Source organism: Python bivittatus, unplaced genomic scaffold, assembly GCF_059951505.1.
Source record: "Python bivittatus isolate LINGU-HERP-01145 unplaced genomic scaffold, Pbiv_v1 ctg000520_np1212, whole genome shotgun sequence".
NCBI classification, from domain to species: Eukaryota; Metazoa; Chordata; class Lepidosauria; order Squamata; family Pythonidae; genus Python; species Python bivittatus.
This window is the reverse complement of record NW_028277080.1, coordinates 2,598,186-2,615,555: the sequence shown is the minus strand read 5'-3', so window position 1 is coordinate 2,615,555 and position 17,370 is coordinate 2,598,186. Positions and strand designations below refer to the sequence as shown.

Here is a 17,370-nt window from a genome sequence, read left to right as displayed (position 1 = left end):
TTCAAATCATAGAAACCAATACATGTAGTTGGCATTGAAATCCATACACGTTAAGTCCCTCCCCACCCCCCAGCCTCCACAGTCTGAAATCTTAAAAGATATTACCCTAGGAGTTCTTGGCTATTTAAAATTGGTATATGTTACACAAATTTGTCATACAGGCTGACAGGGCTCAATATTATTGTCAGGGCCCAATATTATTGTACCATGTATGACAAATGGTACAATTAATAACCATTTTAATCATTTTAAAACACAAAGTTGGGGAGTTTTTTTTTTTTAATGTGTGATTTTAAACCAATGAACGCAGATAATTTGTTTGTAAAACTGAACAAGAAGTAATGACAGTGAAATATAGTGAAATCCTTCTGAATAACCAAAAATCGCAAGCCTGCACTGAATTCGAATAAAAAAGAGATGGCTCACAATTAATTGGAAGACCCTCCTGCAGCATATTGGCAACTGATGTGTTTAGGATTGCTGTTCTCTCCAAGAGAACTCAGAGCAACTAGATTTTTCATTCTGATGTGAGGGGGAATGCATCCTCCTGGTATTTATGGGCTTTGTTTTGGAGGGGATGTACTGAAATACATAGCAAGGCTGAGGACTGGAAACAATGGACAAAGTACTGGAGCTAGATGTACATCCATACAGAAGAATGAGAGCTGAGTATTCCTACTGATATGCCTGGACTTCACTGAAATCAACGTGAGCGGCAGAGAAGCTACAAAAAGCTCAAGATGTGGATCCTGAGTGGGCAGAAATGGTTCATATTGCCACAGTTTGGTAGCAGAAATGACAGGCCAACTGGGAGAAGAAATGGGAAACACAGCAAACAATATTGGAAAACTAAAGGTAAGATCACACATAAGTATTCAAATAACAAGAGCAGTACCACTAAGAGGGCGGAATTCAGCAAGGCTATATGCGTTTTATTTCCTTAAAGAGATTTAGTGGTTTGAACTAAATATTTCTCACTATACCTGAGCTTTCTTGTAAGGATTTGTTTCCTTAATTGCTGGAAGGTATCTACGCCTTCCCATGATTGTCTGCACAAACCCATCTTGGCTGCACTTCTTTGCTGTCTCTTTCAGGAATTTCTGAATACCTACAAAAACATGAAATAATGTTACACCATTTCTGGCGTCAGCTCTCAGTTCATCATTTTCAAGTATAAATCTGTAATTATGAGTCCATACATATACTGCTATTTTGTACTGACAATATCAGCTTCCTTATCTCAGCAACTGTTGTTTAACTTAGTAGATATAAGGCATGTCTTACATTATGTTGCTTCATGCTTAAGTTTTACATTTCCTTATTATTATTAGGCAAAGGGCACAACCACCCTCCTACTGTTTCTATGTGCTGGTCTTTCACAAGCACTGCATTGTTTTCATGGCCACTGACTCTAAAACATAGGAAACAACGCTATGGCAAGAGGAAGGAGGCAAGAGTTGCTGCCAGTGGGGAAATGGCCGGGCCAGAAGCTTTCCAGAGCTGCTGCATTTCAACAGAAAAGACTAGATGTGGTGCAGTTTCATATATACTGTAGCATTGCTATTAATAAATAGACTCATCTCTCAGACCCTGTAAACATAATGAGAGCAAATAGGCCCAGAACTGATTCCAAACAACCTTGAAGATCTCAACTTGCTGGTATATCTCAAATTTCTAATCATTATTTACTGAATAGCAGCAGCAGTAACTTGATTTCCCCTGAAATGAAGAAAGCTTGGGTTAACCAAAATAGACCACCTTCAGAATTCTTCCATACAAAGTGTCCTGTTGTTGCATGTCCTTAGTTCACCCACACATCTAGAAATGAATATCAGGCTGAGGAAATGTGCCAAGCCCTTATGGTTGAACTAGAATGGGGACTGCCTATTTCTAAATAGGAAATCAGTGAACCAAACAGAAGTTCCCAAGCGCAGAGTTTTATTTATAACACTTTCTCTCTCTCTCTCTCTCTCTCTCTCTCTCTCTCTCTCATTCACTCACTCACTCACTCACTCACTCACTCACTCTCAACATGCATGTACACAAACAGATATCTAGGAAAGAGAAAACAGCTTGATTAGTATACAGGCGACCTCATATTTGGACCAAAGTGACAATGAAAGATGGAGGACATTTAGGAGAGTTAACATTTAATTAATAAGGACTGGAAGTGCAGTTGAAAAAATACAGTTTGCTGTGCATCTAGGAAAAATGGTGAAAAGGATAGTCCAGGGGAGATAGGTTTGAAGAGAAAAATAAGAAATAATAACTTAGTGTTATCACTTATTCCAAAGTAAAAGAAGCAAAAAGTTCAGTTTGGCTCATTATCATGGTCATTGACTAATACAACAAAGACAACATATTCAGCAGTAAATAAAATATATATTGGCATAGTTAAAATAGAGAAAGAAAAGAAATACCAAACCAGACCAGCTTCAGGAGTTCTTTCCACCCCCTTAAGAGCAGCTCTGTCCTGGGTCATGTGACCAGGAGGGGGGCTTCAGAATGGAGCAGGTAGTGGCATTTTGAGCTGCTGCCCAACAGCTTCTCCCACAGGGTATGTTGGGAGAATTTTTTTGTAGCATCTTTTTCTCTGCAGCTCATTTTTGAACTTGTCCTTTGGCCAGTTTCCCCTACCACATCAAATTCCTCCCCATTCTGTTCTGTTTTTGGAGAGCTATCCTGCTGATGGGCAAAACAGACATGGGCAGAGCACCAGGTTTCTTTCCAATATTCCACTGGGCTGAAAGAGTAATGGTGGACGTAACTCATAGTGTCCTGTGTTAGTGAAATAGTAAGAATGCCAGCTAGAATAATCAAGGAGAAATTAGTTAGTTGTTAACTGCAGACAAATTTGTTACAAAATGTTTGGCTATGTTAATGTTGCTTCTGAGTCCTGGTTAGATAAAAGAAAATGGACAGAATTAATCTGTTTATCCAGGAACAGGTTTAATAAGTGGTTGCTATTCCATAATAACAATTTATTATGGAACTTATGTAAAGTTGGTTGGGAATGAGCCAGTGATTCAACAGTTCCAGCTCTACAAGCAGGTTCTATTATCATACAGAGTCTTCCTCAATGTGCTATCTAGGGCATCTGAGGCTAAGATCTTAAAGTCCAGTAGCATGAAGGCGCTGTAGTATTTAGTTACAGTAAAACTGATCAAATTTCAAGTGGGAAAAGAAAGTAGAAAGGGGGGGGGAAAGGGGTTAAAAGGAAGGGTTTTGCTTAGAAATGCTTAGACTCAACAATCTATAATTGCTATACATTTCTCTCAATAAAGAAATCTTTAATGGAACTAATTAGAGTCCAGAGGATTTACTGAACTTGGGAAATGAGTGTGCAGACTTTGACACCCACCCTTCTTCTGCTGCAAACTTTACTGCACTGAATACTGGCGCTGGATGCAAAGTATGGGTACCTCAATATTGAAAAATTGGGTTCACAGCCAAATGATGCAATTTTCACTCATGGAATGATGCTTTCGTACAACTAAAATAATGGACCAGTATGCTGTTGTCCTCACCTATATGAATAATTGTGAGATAAATAGCATAGGGAATGTACTAGTTCTATTACTGCAGAGTGAGTTGATTTCATATTTCCTTGCTTGTTTATGAACTCAATAACTGTAATGTTGACTGATTCAACATGTGTGGTAGTGTGGAGGGCTTTTGGAAGCTCAGAGGGCTTTAAATGCTGTGGAAATTTCAGCAAGTGTATGCATGAACAAGCTGTCAATGCTGTCCAAATATCTCAGATTCAAAAAGATCCCCCATTTTGACATGAAGGTGTTGATAGTGAGTTGGCACTGGGAAGCAACAGCATCCAGAAAGCTGCTGAAGTCCAGCCATCATGACAAAGAATCTTTTAACTTTCTGTATAACCACCAATCTAAATTTCCAAATGTCTGCATCCATTGGAACCGAATGCAACACTCAGATCTGCAATGGACACATTCAAGTTGGGGGAATGGGTTTCCAGAAGCAGCTGCACTATATGTCCCAGCAGTTAAGAAATTGACAGGGTAATACATGGGATACATATATAATACCAATAGAAGAGAATAAATGTAGCTCAGGGTTGAACTGTGGAGTCCTTGGAGTTCTCTGAGCTTGGTTGTTTTCTTGGAGACATTTTGTTACCCAACTAGGTAACATCTTCAGTGCCAGAAGAGAGTGGGGTTTGCTCTCTGTTTATATACAGCAGCTTGCCATGTCAATGTTAGTGGGGGAGTTGTTTTTTTCTTGGTAGTTTTTAGATTGTTGTTTACTGTTTGTTTGAGTTGGTAGTTCCTTGATTAGGGTATTGTTTACCGCTTGATTGTTTGACTGGTATTAATCCTGGTGTTGATCCCTGTTTATCTGGGTGTTGATTGTTGGGGAGGAGATGTTCTGATCTTTTTGTTTCCTTTTTATTGTCTCTTTTGAATAGTGTGTAAATGTTGTTTATCTCTATGTGCCCATTGATGGCTGACTCGTCTAAATACCAAGCTTCCAAGAATTCCTTCACATTTTTGGATTTAGCTTGGTCTAAGACGCTGACAGTTTGGAAGTGCTGGAATTTCCATCACTAAGTGGTGCAGTCACATGACATCATGCTTTATCACTGCATCACTTAGCAACGGAAATTCCAGTCCCAATTAAGTGAGGACTACCTGTCCAGGAATATAACTGAACCGGCATTTAATTTAATAAACCACTGAGCAAAGATGCCAAGAACAATAGGTACTGGTAATCATTACCTGGATATCTGGATTTGAAGGACTCAATGAAGCACAAAGCATCAGTTTCTTGAACACCCATCTGCTCCCCTAAGGATTTAGCTCCAATTCCATAGATTATTCCATAGCAAATCTAGAAAAATGATGGACATTCTAATTTACTAGTGAATAACAAACAAGATTCAAGAATAAGATATTTTGCTGGCGCAAAACTGTTTTGTCAACTGAATATTAGATTTTACTTGTGGATCATATACATAGGATAGTTAATTGAACAATAATAGCTTTGTAATTTTGAGGGCATTAGACTGTGAATTGCTATTTAACTCTGCTTTCCTTAAAACTAAAACTCTTTGAAAAGGCAAGATAAATACCTTCCAACTTAGTTTCTTCATAATGTTCACTTCTAACTACATAAAAAGATTGAAGGGCACAGGGAAGAGAAGGAGAATGGGTTATGGAGAATAATTTTTCCTGCCACAAACTGAGGATCCAGGTTATGGTCTAATGCAATTTGCTGGCTCACTAAACTGTGAAATCACAATTAAAAAGTGATCACACAGAAACCAAATGACAGAAAAAAAATGAATACTGAATGATTCAGAAAAGTGGAAGAATTATGTTTATGCTGACATTTTAAGATAATAGAAGCAGAAACCTAATTGCAAAACTCAGAAGAGAGGAAAAAACTTTTAGTGCAGAAGGCTACAATGCTCCCTACAAAACTTCCCAGTATAATTAGAAGAAAAGCAGAAAGGTGCCTACTCTGTCTCTTTTGGGACTTACACATACAGAAGCTCCCCTTTTAGTATGGCAAAGTGTGCCAAAGCTAGTTTTATGCAGGGCTGATTTATTAAATTCATATCCTACTCTTCTGCCTGAAAGATATGAGATAGAATTGTAACAACTTGTCAAACATTCTTGGCATTTGCAATCTCAGTTCACACATCCCATTTTGGAATCTAATTAATTGTATGACTTAAATATCATTTACATTTTTCCCTCTTCATTTTTTCTGCCTTGTGTCATGTCTTCCCTAATCCAAAGATTTTGAAATCTCTAAACTTTACATATTTGCTATATATGATAAATACCTAATAAACCTAACAATGTTGAGCATGGTAAAAACCTAGATATTTTTATAATATACTTTATACTCCACATATGGCATTTACATCAGCATGAATCAATGACTTGTCCTTGATAATGGTAATAATGGGAAATTACAATAATATCCCCTATCAATACTTCCTTTGCATTTGTCCGCACAGTGAAGTTGAACCTGTGATTTGTGCTATTAACTTGCCGTTATCTTACAGCTGACATCTTAAGCTCATTGTGCCACTTGTCCACAAATTTTCAGACCAATCTCAACTGGCAATTATAGGACTATTTTAGGATTAACTTAACTGAGATATCTAGGAAGCTTGTAAAATTTCTAGTTATTATTATTAGAAGCAGCTGAGAATGTCCTATAGCTAATTATGTCTAGATTCCATTCTGCACTTATCTTTATGAAGCTTGTTTGTTTTATCTTACTTTTATTATCCAACCTGATATATGCTATTTTATAATAGCAATCTTCACTAGAAGATTCAAGTCTCATCTATTTATTGTTACGATTGTTTCCTTGTTATATATGTTGAAATTAATCTATTTTTTTAAAGAAGTAAATCTATTTCTAGATATCTATATACAGGTAGTCCTCATTTAGCAACTACAATCGGGACTGGCAATTCAGTCGTTAAACTGCAATTGTGCTTTATGATCTTATTTCACCTTTCCTTTGCTTTACAGACCTGCAAAGGTCATAAATGTGAGGACTGGTTGTAAAGTTACTTTTCCATCACTGTCATAACTGGGAATGGTTGCTAAACGAGGCAGTCACTAAACAAGGACTACCTGTATCAGAGGATTCAAATTGGTGAGCCTTTCTTCTACAGTCCACTGTAGGCACTGAGGATGATGCCAAGTCAGCACAGGGCACTAAATACCACACAGACACATAGTGTGGAAGAGGAGCAGCAGGCTAGTGGTGGACTGGTGCCCCCCCACCTTGGCCTGACTCAGCAGGTCTCCCAGCAACAGTGAGGCTTTGTTGCCCAGACCATGCAGCGTCAAACTCCAGTATCCTGACCTGCTCTGGTAGGTTCTGCAATGCCAGGCTTTCCAGGCAGGGGCATATGGTGAAGGAAGGCAAGCTGGGAAGCTGGAGCTGTCCAAGGGAAAGAGGAGGGTTGGACCTGGCCACCCTGCCATGAAGGTCTCTCTGCTCTCAGGGACTGGGAAAGAGTGAGCCAGCAAGCAAGATCTCCCTACTAGGCAAAGGAAGGAAGGACTCTGCCAGCTGAGGAGACAGACAAGATAAGGAAGCAACAAGAAAAAGCCAAAAGGAAAGAAAGATCTCTCTGCTGGAGCAGGAGACAGAAGAGAAAGTTATTTGGATTTGGGCAGCTCTTAATGGGATGGGTTTCCTAGATATCCTAAGAATGATCTTGAAAAATATTACAAATATTTTACAGTAATAAAATCCAACAGTAGTGTTCTGGTTAATGGAATATGCTCCCACCCTACTGGCCAAAGTATAATGTCTGTTTTGCAGCTCTATTTTTCAGTAAAGCTTTTTTTTATTACATTAAAGGAGATATTTAATGGAATGTCATGATATTTTTAATTTTCAACTTACTAGAGACTTCCATATACACCAAACATGATACAAAATGTACATTATATGCATGATATTAAAATATGTAATCATGAGTATAGAGAAAGGCTTGTTCAACTAAATTGATATCTCAGGAAAGAAGTACATTTCCAAAACTACCTGCTTAGCTTGTTGCCTTAAATCATTCCCAACCTCTTCAGGGTCAACCTTCTTCCACTCAGCTGCAATGCTTCTAAAGACATCAGTGTCGTTACGGAAGGCCCGGAGCAGCCGATCATCAGAACAAAAATGTGCAAGGATTCTTAACTCCAGCTGAGAGTAATCAGCAGCCAAGATCAAGCCACCTATAGTCAATCATGCAAAACCATTTCTAAATCACTGATTTCCTTTAAACCACAAACAAGGGCTTCTTTCTCTTAATTACTGAACTTTCAAGTGAAAGATATATGGATATGGGAAAACTTCCTGCTTCAATTTCAACAGGTTTATCCCATGATATAGTTGATATTTGATATTTTATAATCCAGTAAAATACAATCCAGAAAAAGCTAAGTATCATATGTTTACATTTTTCTCTCAAAATGAAGTCTCTGTGCACCAAAAAAAAAAAAAAAAGCTAAACTACAACTCTTCCTCAACAGTTTTCTATGTGGAGGGAGGTAAAAGAGAAGGATTCCAAGTCTGGCTTTCTTCCAAGAGTATGATAGTTGTTTATGTGTAGGGAAGGAAAGTACCAGGTACATAAAACTCTTAAAGGCCTCTATATGTGCTATTTTGTTTTTAATCCACAATTTTATAATGTGAAACATCAACACGTGGCAGAGGCACTAATATGTTGAATATAATTAATAAAATTTATTAATAATATAACTTTCATTGTACTATTGATAGTTTTCATACTGTAATAGTATTATTAATGGTACAAAGAAATTTTTTGAGTGAATTGATCATTAAAAAGTGAATGAGCAACACTAGCACCATTTGCATGTAAGAGATAATGAATGGGGAAATTCCTGAAAAACTTACCACTGTGTTTCTGAAAAATTTGGCTCTCCACATGGTTACAAAGAGTTAAAATATGATCTTAGTGACTGTTGTGTGCAGCCCATTTTCTGATTATATTATGATTATTATTAGATTTTTATCCTGCCTTTTTTATATACAGTATATATAACCCAAGGCGGTGAACATACCTAATTCTCCTGCCTTCTATTTTCCCCAACACCTTCCCTGTGAGGTGGGTTGGGCTGAGTGAGAATGACTGGCCCAAACTCACCCAGTTGGTTTTCATGCCTAAGGCAGGCCTAGAAGATTCCTGATAAAAGGAATGGGCACCTATTTTATAGAAAAATAATTTGTAATGCAATGACTAAGACAGATTGAAATTTTATACATGCTTGCTTGTTGGTATAATGGACTGCTTCAAATTGTCCATTCTGTGCTACTCTGCCCTTTAGTATCTTCTGGAATACATAAAGTACTGTAGTTCCCACATTGCCAAAAGTTCCAGGTAATATATATATATCCAAGTTTTCTTGAGGAGTCTAACTGGAATGGGAGATTGCTATAGGAGGAGATAATCCTTTAGGAATTGGTGACCTTTAGCCCTTTAGAGTTTTAATGGACATTCTCACTGTTTTGAATGGTGCCAGTTTGTACCCAGTGCAGCTCTTGTAGGATAGGTGTAGCATGATCCTGTACGTGGGTTTTTCAGGGCTGCATTTTGAACCTGTTAACATTTTTAAAGATTATCTAGTTTAGATGGAACTAAGGCAAGTGTCACCATAGCTGTGTGTGACCTCATCAGGAAAGGATACAGCTGGTCCAACCAACTTTCTAGCGTTTCTAGCTATAGATATCACCTGAACAAAGCTAAGTCTGGAAACTACAAACCTGATTCTTCATGTAAAGTACGATTTCACCTGAAATAGGTTACATTCTTATTCCAATATCTGTCTCCAAACAAATCAAATCTCAGTTGATTAGCCCCTCATCCAAAGAGTGATTGCACAATGTCATTGCTGGAATAATATTCTTTCATTACTCTATATGTCCTCTGCTTTTTAGTAACAGTCCCTAGACAATTAAAGTTTGATTTTCCCAACATTATGGCCAGAGTGATGCAAGCTATAATCTCCCACTGTATTACCTCCAGTCATATTTCTTTCTTTATCAAATGATGGGGTCAAAAAAACAATTTTAAGGCATTACCTGGAAATGGTACAAAGGCATGTCTCATGCTGACAGAAAATAGTATTTTCTTCCTGTTTGATATTTCTTCAGTTAGAATCTTAGGTCCACATGGCAACACAGAATGTTTTCCACATCTGTAAAATATTTTTTTAATCAAAACTTGGCATATTATTTATTCCTATATGATTCACCAATTAAACAAATTAAATAGAACTAAATCCAATATGTGTAGAGAACAAATGCAAAATGTATTTGCTGCTTAATACCATTAATATTAAAATCAGCAGTAGCAAATCTTTTCAGCTTGGGGCAATATTTTTTGCCTTCCCTGGGAACCATAGCCCTATGGAGCATATCATATCATTTCTTTGGAGTGGATGAAGCAGAAATTTTCACCCCAGCTTTTTTTGGCTTTGGGAGATTTAAGGGATCAAATGAATGTCTCCCCAAATGTATAAGGATTTTTAAGGGATTTCAAATGGGTGTATTAGCCAGGGCTCCCTGTCTTTCAAGGCGGGGGGGGGGGGCATCCAAAAATAGAGGTAAGAGCCTCCTTTCCTGGTTCATGGTGTCACAATCTCAACTGGGGGGTTGGTGCCATCAGAGGTCTATCCATGAAGCTTCCTTTCCCAGAGCCCCTCACATACTGGGCTTCTGTGATGCACTTTTGGTGGGACTCCTTAACTGACTTCCAACCCATCCAGATCCAATTGATCTTCAACCAACAATTGATTGTTCCCTCTTCTGTGTCCCTAGTGACTGACCCTGGTGAAAAGGCAGTCAAAGAGCCTCTACTCTAAGCCTCCTCACATTCTTGTCAGCATGTTTGGATCTCCAGCTCTCATTACCACTGCTGCTCCAGATGTTCTTTTCTGAACTACAGAAACCATCTTACATAGGCTAATCAATCAAACCAATTCAACTATTAGTCTGTTCTTGAAAGTTGAAATATCTCCATTTTTTTTATCTTCCACTGTGCATGAATACATCTGCCCAGTGCTGATTCTAGCTCCTTTCAGCTCCTTTAGATCAGTCACTATCTCTCAGCTGAATTTACCATATGTGCTGGTAAAGTTATGAAAGGATGAAATAGATGAAATAGATATAAGTGTAACAAGTCCAATCAATAAATAAAAGAATATGTTTCAAAGTCATAGTAAGTCTGATAACCCCATGTCTTTTCAGAAATGTGACCCAAAAAATCTAAGAAATGAACTAAAATTTTAAAAAGTAGAAATAATGTACTATATTTTCATACCTGCTTCGTAGAATATTCTGCTGTTTTTGGAAAGGTGGGCTCTCTTCAACCATTGTTGGCATTTCAATCTCAAAGTCTTTAGGTACATTCTGTATATTGGGTTCTCTGAAGCTTATGCGACCTACAAACAAACATGGAGCACAGTTAATGTAGGCAGATGTATGGAAGATGAAGAAGTTGTGGTTGAGTCAGACATTTGAAACGCAAAAAGGTGGGTTTGTGTTGGGCATGTGGATTGCATGCTTGTGTGGTGCAAAGACTGTAGACATGTATCATGCTGCTACATATTGCTGAGAAAGAGGCAGCAGTTGGAAAATGTAGTCAGCCAGTTCTGAAATGCAAATTTAGGCTGTTAGATGGCAATCTGAAGTCTGAGGTTGTCAAGATGATGTTTTCAGAAATGCTACCTGTTTCACATGCAGGCAGAGTTCAGAAATCTCATGTATGGATGGGATGGGGGTGTTTGGTACAGGACTTTAGTTTTGTCAGGCGTTGAAGAACTTTTGGAGTACAAGCAAGAGGGGCTCCTCTTGAACCAAAATGGTCCAAAGGGCTTCACTTGAACTGGGTTGGGGGTTGGAGAGATTCCCTTAACACTTTCAGGGCAAGAGGTGGTGGTTTTATTTTTAAACTTTTATATGCTTATTTTAGAGACCATCCTAAGAAGTGTATTTTCATATAGTATAAGAAGATATAATTACCTCAAATGGCAGAAAACCATGCTATCAGTCTTCAGCACACAAAATGGGGGTAAGACAACCTACGCAGTCAACTAATAATTGTTAAATTTGCTGGGAATATAACTTGCTACCTGTAGCACTTTGAGACTGAGAAACAGGATAGATCCTTTCCATTCTTAGGACAGGGTTGAAAAGTTTCTCCCTCTGTAGTGGAAATATCACTTTGGTTATTGCATTAGTGATCTTTCTCCATTCTAAAATCAGGCCAGGTAAAGGGTGCAGTTTCTTCAATTTTTCTAAAACATCCTATAGAAATAAAGAATAAGACAAGCCAGTTAACTGTTTTTGTATTTACAAGAATGTTATGTGAAGATTTCACTACCATTCACTCGGAACAATCATTGGAATACTCTCTAATCGCCTTCCTATTTCCAGATAAGGGTGAGCTAACGCACATTCTTTATTTGTACTTTTTTTTATGAAGTTCCTTTACCAAGGGCTCCTGAGCAAATCTAGCAGTCAGGATTAAAATGTTGTCTTTTTATTTATTGCTAAGTGATAAAAATGCCTTTTCTTGATTAGTAAGCGGTAAGAGTGAATTATACTCTTCTCTCATGGAGAGCCATTATTCCCTACTCCCCTCCGCAGAATGCTTTGTGGCTCAGTCAATCTGTCTGTTCATGGAGGGAACTTTCAACATACTCTGGAAATATGACAAATCTTTTTCACATTAAATATGTCTGACATGATGCCCTTCTTGGCAAATAGATTCTAGAGGAAGATACTGAAGGAGTCACTTCTGAAATCTGCATCATCATCATCATGTCCTCCCTTTTGCAAGCCAAGTGTAGGAAAGATTAAAGGAACTGGCAAAACTCTTAATAGTTGTGTGGGATGCTTATTGAAAGGAAGAAAGCATTTCATGTAACAGGATCAGTCTACTGATTAATTAAATTTGGGGAAAATTATGATAGGCAAGTGTGAAAACCATTGGGAAACCCATGATCTATGAATTAAGCCTCAGTGGAAATTAGTCTTACATAATTTCAGCACTGTAGTCAAACTGGCTAAAATGATATGAAAGCAGTCTTTTTAAAAGAATCTACAGTGGTGCTTAAAAGTTTGTAAGCCCTTTTGAATTTTCAATATTTCTTCAGTTAATAAGACCTAAAATGTGATCTATTCTCCACACAGTCCTAAAACTAGATAAAGAGAACCTAATTAAGCAAATGAGTCAAAAACATTATACTTGTTCATTTATTTATTGAGGAAAATTATCCAAAGCTACTTATATGTGTGTGGTGAACAGATCATGTTTTAAGTCATATTTATGCAGAAATACTGAACATTCAAAAGGGTTCACAAACTTTTAAGCACCACTGTATGTCAGGAAGGGAATACTGCTCACTCAGAACATTTCCTCATATTGAATGCAAGTCATCTATATGTGCATATATCATGTCAAACTGATCATTCCCTCTCTTCTCACAGGTGAGGGACACCAAATAGAGGGAAACTACATGCAGAAGAATTGAAAGAGATAATTTTCCAGAAGTAGCCAATGTTGGGAAATGCAAAAGCTGCATGAGCTCCCAATGCTGTGTGCTTGTGTCTGTTTGTGTAAGAGAGAGTGAGCATCAAATTTTGGTCATGCTGCCAAAATTCCACCATAAACCTCCGTATCACAGAATTATTTCAGTTTTTCAACAAAACCAAAACCATTTTAATTTGATTTTACGTACCTCAAAAAAATAAATAAATCTAACTTTCCTAAAAAGTTCCTACCCTGAAAACTCCATCCATTTATATGTTGTTATGCTATCCCCTGTACCTTTCAGCTGCAGAAAATTAAATAACAAGATGTTTGAAGTGTGAACCCTGTCTGTCGCATTTCCTGCCTTTTGAATAGTGATTCTGTTTGCAACCAACTGCCAGTATAAAGCACATTGCTGAAGGACAACTGGCAGAGAATAAAAGGCAAATCAAAGCATTGTTTGGAATGCTTCCTTAATTGATGAAGAGGAAAATGATGAAGAGGGTATCAATCACATTTTCTGTGTGCAGTGGCCAAGGTGCTGGAGACCCAGGTTCAAGTCCATCCTCAGCCTATCTTACCTTACAGATTTACTTCTGTGAGGAAAAAATGAAGGAAGACCCCCGAGTAAGCTGCCTTGAGCTCTTGGAAAAGCTTAGGGTTGAATCTCAAATAATCACTCACATTTTCATTATCAATGGGATTCAACAGAACAACTCAGGATGAATCTTACCCTTACAAAGATTAGAAGGCTGACATAGACTCCAGTGATGATTGAGAATATTTACGTACAAGACTCCTGAGCTTTTAAAGTAAAGGATGAAATTAATAATGAATCAAGCACCATATAACTGTAATGCATTAGAATTTAAATAGGCAACTGGATTGCTTATGGAAGTTACATCATATAAAAACGATACCTTTGTTGTACTGAACTGTTTGCTCAGCCTGGCCCGATTCCTATTTGCTGTTGCTTTTCTAGTACAACCCAACATTTTCTTGCCTCTTTGCATTTTTAGTTCTCCATCTGATGGCAACTTTTGCTCCAAAAACAATACCTGAAACAGAATACAACATCATGCAATTGCATTCCTATTCTAATCCTCGACACAACTTTTTGAAAAAGATTTATGTCTTACTTTCCCTCCACGAGCAGAAAACAGAGTGCCTAATACCCTATCTTCCAGTTTTAATCTCCTCATCAACAACTTCTGAGTAGACTGGATGGTTTTCAGAAAGCAGAAAACCTTCCAGGGAATTTCCATGGCTAAGTGTGCTCTTGAACTTGGGTCTTCTTAGTCCTGGTCCAGCACTCTAACCACTTCACTAGCTGTGAAGGCCTCTGGGTCTCTCCCTCCTGTCCCGTCCCCCCCTGCTCTGAAGTGAAACCATGGTTATACATTAAGTCAAATTACACTGGGATGCAGGTTCCTCTTGCTGGTAATTACAGAGGAAACTATGCCACAAATCCTATTACTGACAAAAGATCATTTTAAAAATTTTGGATCAAATAATGAAAACATGAAATCACAAAAAGAATATGAAACTAGAATATGACCCTTAAATTTTAATTATTAATTAATTAACATGATGCAAACATTCTGCTTACAACATTTTAGAGTTGCACCATAACAGTCCGTATTTCTTGTCTAAAACTGAATGCCACTTTCAGGTTAGGGTTAGTTTGCATCACTGAGATGCAAAGAGATATAATACAGAAAATAATAAGTTGCTTTCTTCGTTTTTACTAAAAGTTCTAGTTATGTGTTACTGTAAATCTGTTTTAATTCTACAATATTTAGTGCTTAATACAACTTAAGATCAATCTCTTCACCTTTGGTTAACTTTGGGAGCGGGTCCATGGCTAGTTCCCCCACATAGTAAGATCGTGCCATTGAAAATGGCTGAATTTTAGCAGTAAGATTTTAGGCTATATTGGAAAAACAATAAGTACTTTTATAAAAGACTGGAAACCTTTTATGGACTTTTTGCTGAAAATGGATAAAAATGAACTGGTGATTTCTGGGTTCAGTTAATTAAAATTAATTGAATTTTATTAAAAGAGGTTCAATATGGGAAGAAGGGAACTATATAATGTAGTTCTAAAGTGGGAGAAATGATAAAATTTGTAACTGGTTTAAAGAACATCGGAAGCGGCTTCTTTTTTCTCTTTCTCTGTTTCTAGCACTTTTTCTACTTTTCTTTTATACATTTGTTCTTGTTTATCTTTTAATTATGAAAAATTATCAATAAAACTTATATATATAAAAAATTTAGGCTATTTTTGGAAGTTTTAAAGAGTAGAAATTGAGTGATTTGCCTCCGAGGCCTCCCACTATCATTCTTCAAATATCTCCAAAACCAGGCTCAAAAACTCAAACCACACACTCTTCCTGGAGATATCAGAATGTCATTTGGTGTCCTTCCATGACCCTTCAAAAAATCAAGAGATGGAGTTGCACTCTGTTCTGAACTGATATTGAGGTCCTGTGTCAAGAATTTTAAGGAATCAATAGTTTTAAACATATTTTAGAGGAATTTTAATTTTAATTATTAAGTTTTTAAAATATTTTAAAATATTGTTTAAATGAACTGCATCTCTGATTTTGTACTGTTCTTAAAATGCAGAATATGAAGTTAACAAGAATAAGAACAATAATGGGGGCGAGCTCAGATAGCAAAAACCATTTTAGAAACACTATGGGCACCAAACCAAAATCATGGCTGTGTTAAGTCATAAAATAATAAGGCATTGGTTCTCTGAACATGCCTGAATATGAAAGAGAAACAGAGCAATGAAATAAATCAGGAAAAGACAAATGTGCTCTGTAGTGGCAGAAGTAGTGACTAATTATTTTGAGACAACATGAACTGGGTACCCACATCAAGGTGAATCCAAGATGCTTCTGATCCATGGCTCCCCAAGAATGTAGAGATGAATCTGTTTTTTTAAAAAATTACTGAATAATGTTTGCTAGTTTCACTATTTAAATATTTATCTATGATTGCAGTACTGTAAATGAATGACCTCTCCAATAGAAGAGAGTATATATAGCTCAGGGTTGAACTGTGGAGTCCTTGGGGCTCTCTGAACTTGGTTGTTTACTTGCAGACGTTTCATTACTCAACTATGTAACATCAGTGCAAGTGAGTGTGGGATTTGAATGAACTCTTCTACTTGGAATGCTTATATTTTTAATGATATAGTCTATGGAATCAATGAATTAAGAGGCACAAAGGGGATGGGTACATGCCAACAACTGGTAATAAATTTGGTGTCAAGAAATTAAGCTTATAATCATAATAAATTATAAGCTACAGAAGCATTTCATGAAGTATTTCATTAAAAAGTTGCAACAGATTGTGATTTTCCTCCCCATTTTTCAGAGGCATTATTTACAGGCACAAGTTACACATGTGAGGTTAGTGCAAATTATGTAAGACTATTGGCATTTGCTATTTCACTCTATCATCAAATTTTTACAGTGACCTGCTAGAGTGGCTTGATCACCTCTTCTTTACTCCATCCAACTCTATAATTCTCTGGATAGGAAACTTGCATTTGATATGTTACATATACTTCTATTATCATTTCAGGCAAGTAATATTTGTTCTAAATTTGACAGTGCTAAATTGATAGAAAAATTTGAGCAAACATTTTAAAAATAATTTAAAAACTAACATTGAGAAAACATTTTCTTCAGAAGCAGTTTACTAGTTGAACAGAGGCAACAAACTTCTTCCAATCAAAATTTCACTGATGATTTCTGGGTCAAAGCATAAGTTGTTGACACAAGTTCATCACAATACCTCAGCAACATCATCAGGGCAGGTCAAGGAGAAACTGTGACCCGCCAGCTGGTATATCCGGTTCTCAATCTCATTCAATTTTGCTTCCATAATGTGTTTCTGGGCCTCACACTCTGCTGTGCTAAAACCTATACCATTGAGCTCCAACAAGGCCAAGCAATACTGATTTGGCATCTCCACTTTATGAAAACTATCTATAATAATGACAAATGAAGCAAAACACAATTTTAGTTTCATCTCGCAAAATATGACTGACATTTCAGGACATTTGAATGAAAGCTGCCACTTGCTCCTATTTTCCTCCTGCCCCCCCCAACCCATTAACTTACCCTCAATTGTATGTTCTGCAAAGTAGGTATACAGTGCAGAATGATGAGCTTATGTTCCAAAGAATGGAAATTATTACAATCCCCAAAAAATAAACAAGTAGTTAGGAAACAAATCAGAAAGTTAAAAGCTAATTAATAAATAAGCCTAGATCTACATTGACCCTAGTGAACATTTGG

The 17,370-nt window shown here is 37.1% G+C and overlaps 1 protein-coding gene across 1 annotated transcript in view; it reads right to left on the bottom strand.

Annotated features, from left to right (window-relative positions):
• Positions 1-17,370, bottom strand: part of POLQ (DNA polymerase theta) — a 64,654-nt gene that overhangs the window by 6,468 nt on the left and 40,816 nt on the right. The window contains exons 21-28 of the mRNA XM_088147445.1: positions 16,865-17,058; positions 13,975-14,112; positions 11,652-11,826; positions 10,841-10,961; positions 9,601-9,716; positions 7,549-7,733; positions 4,746-4,857; positions 984-1,108 (exon numbers count right to left, since the gene is read on the bottom strand). Coding sequence (XP_088003571.1) covers positions 984-1,108; positions 4,746-4,857; positions 7,549-7,733; positions 9,601-9,716; positions 10,841-10,961; positions 11,652-11,826; positions 13,975-14,112; positions 16,865-17,058 — 1,166 coding nt within the window. The remainder of the gene's footprint in view (positions 1-983; positions 1,109-4,745; positions 4,858-7,548; positions 7,734-9,600; positions 9,717-10,840; positions 10,962-11,651; positions 11,827-13,974; positions 14,113-16,864; positions 17,059-17,370) is intronic.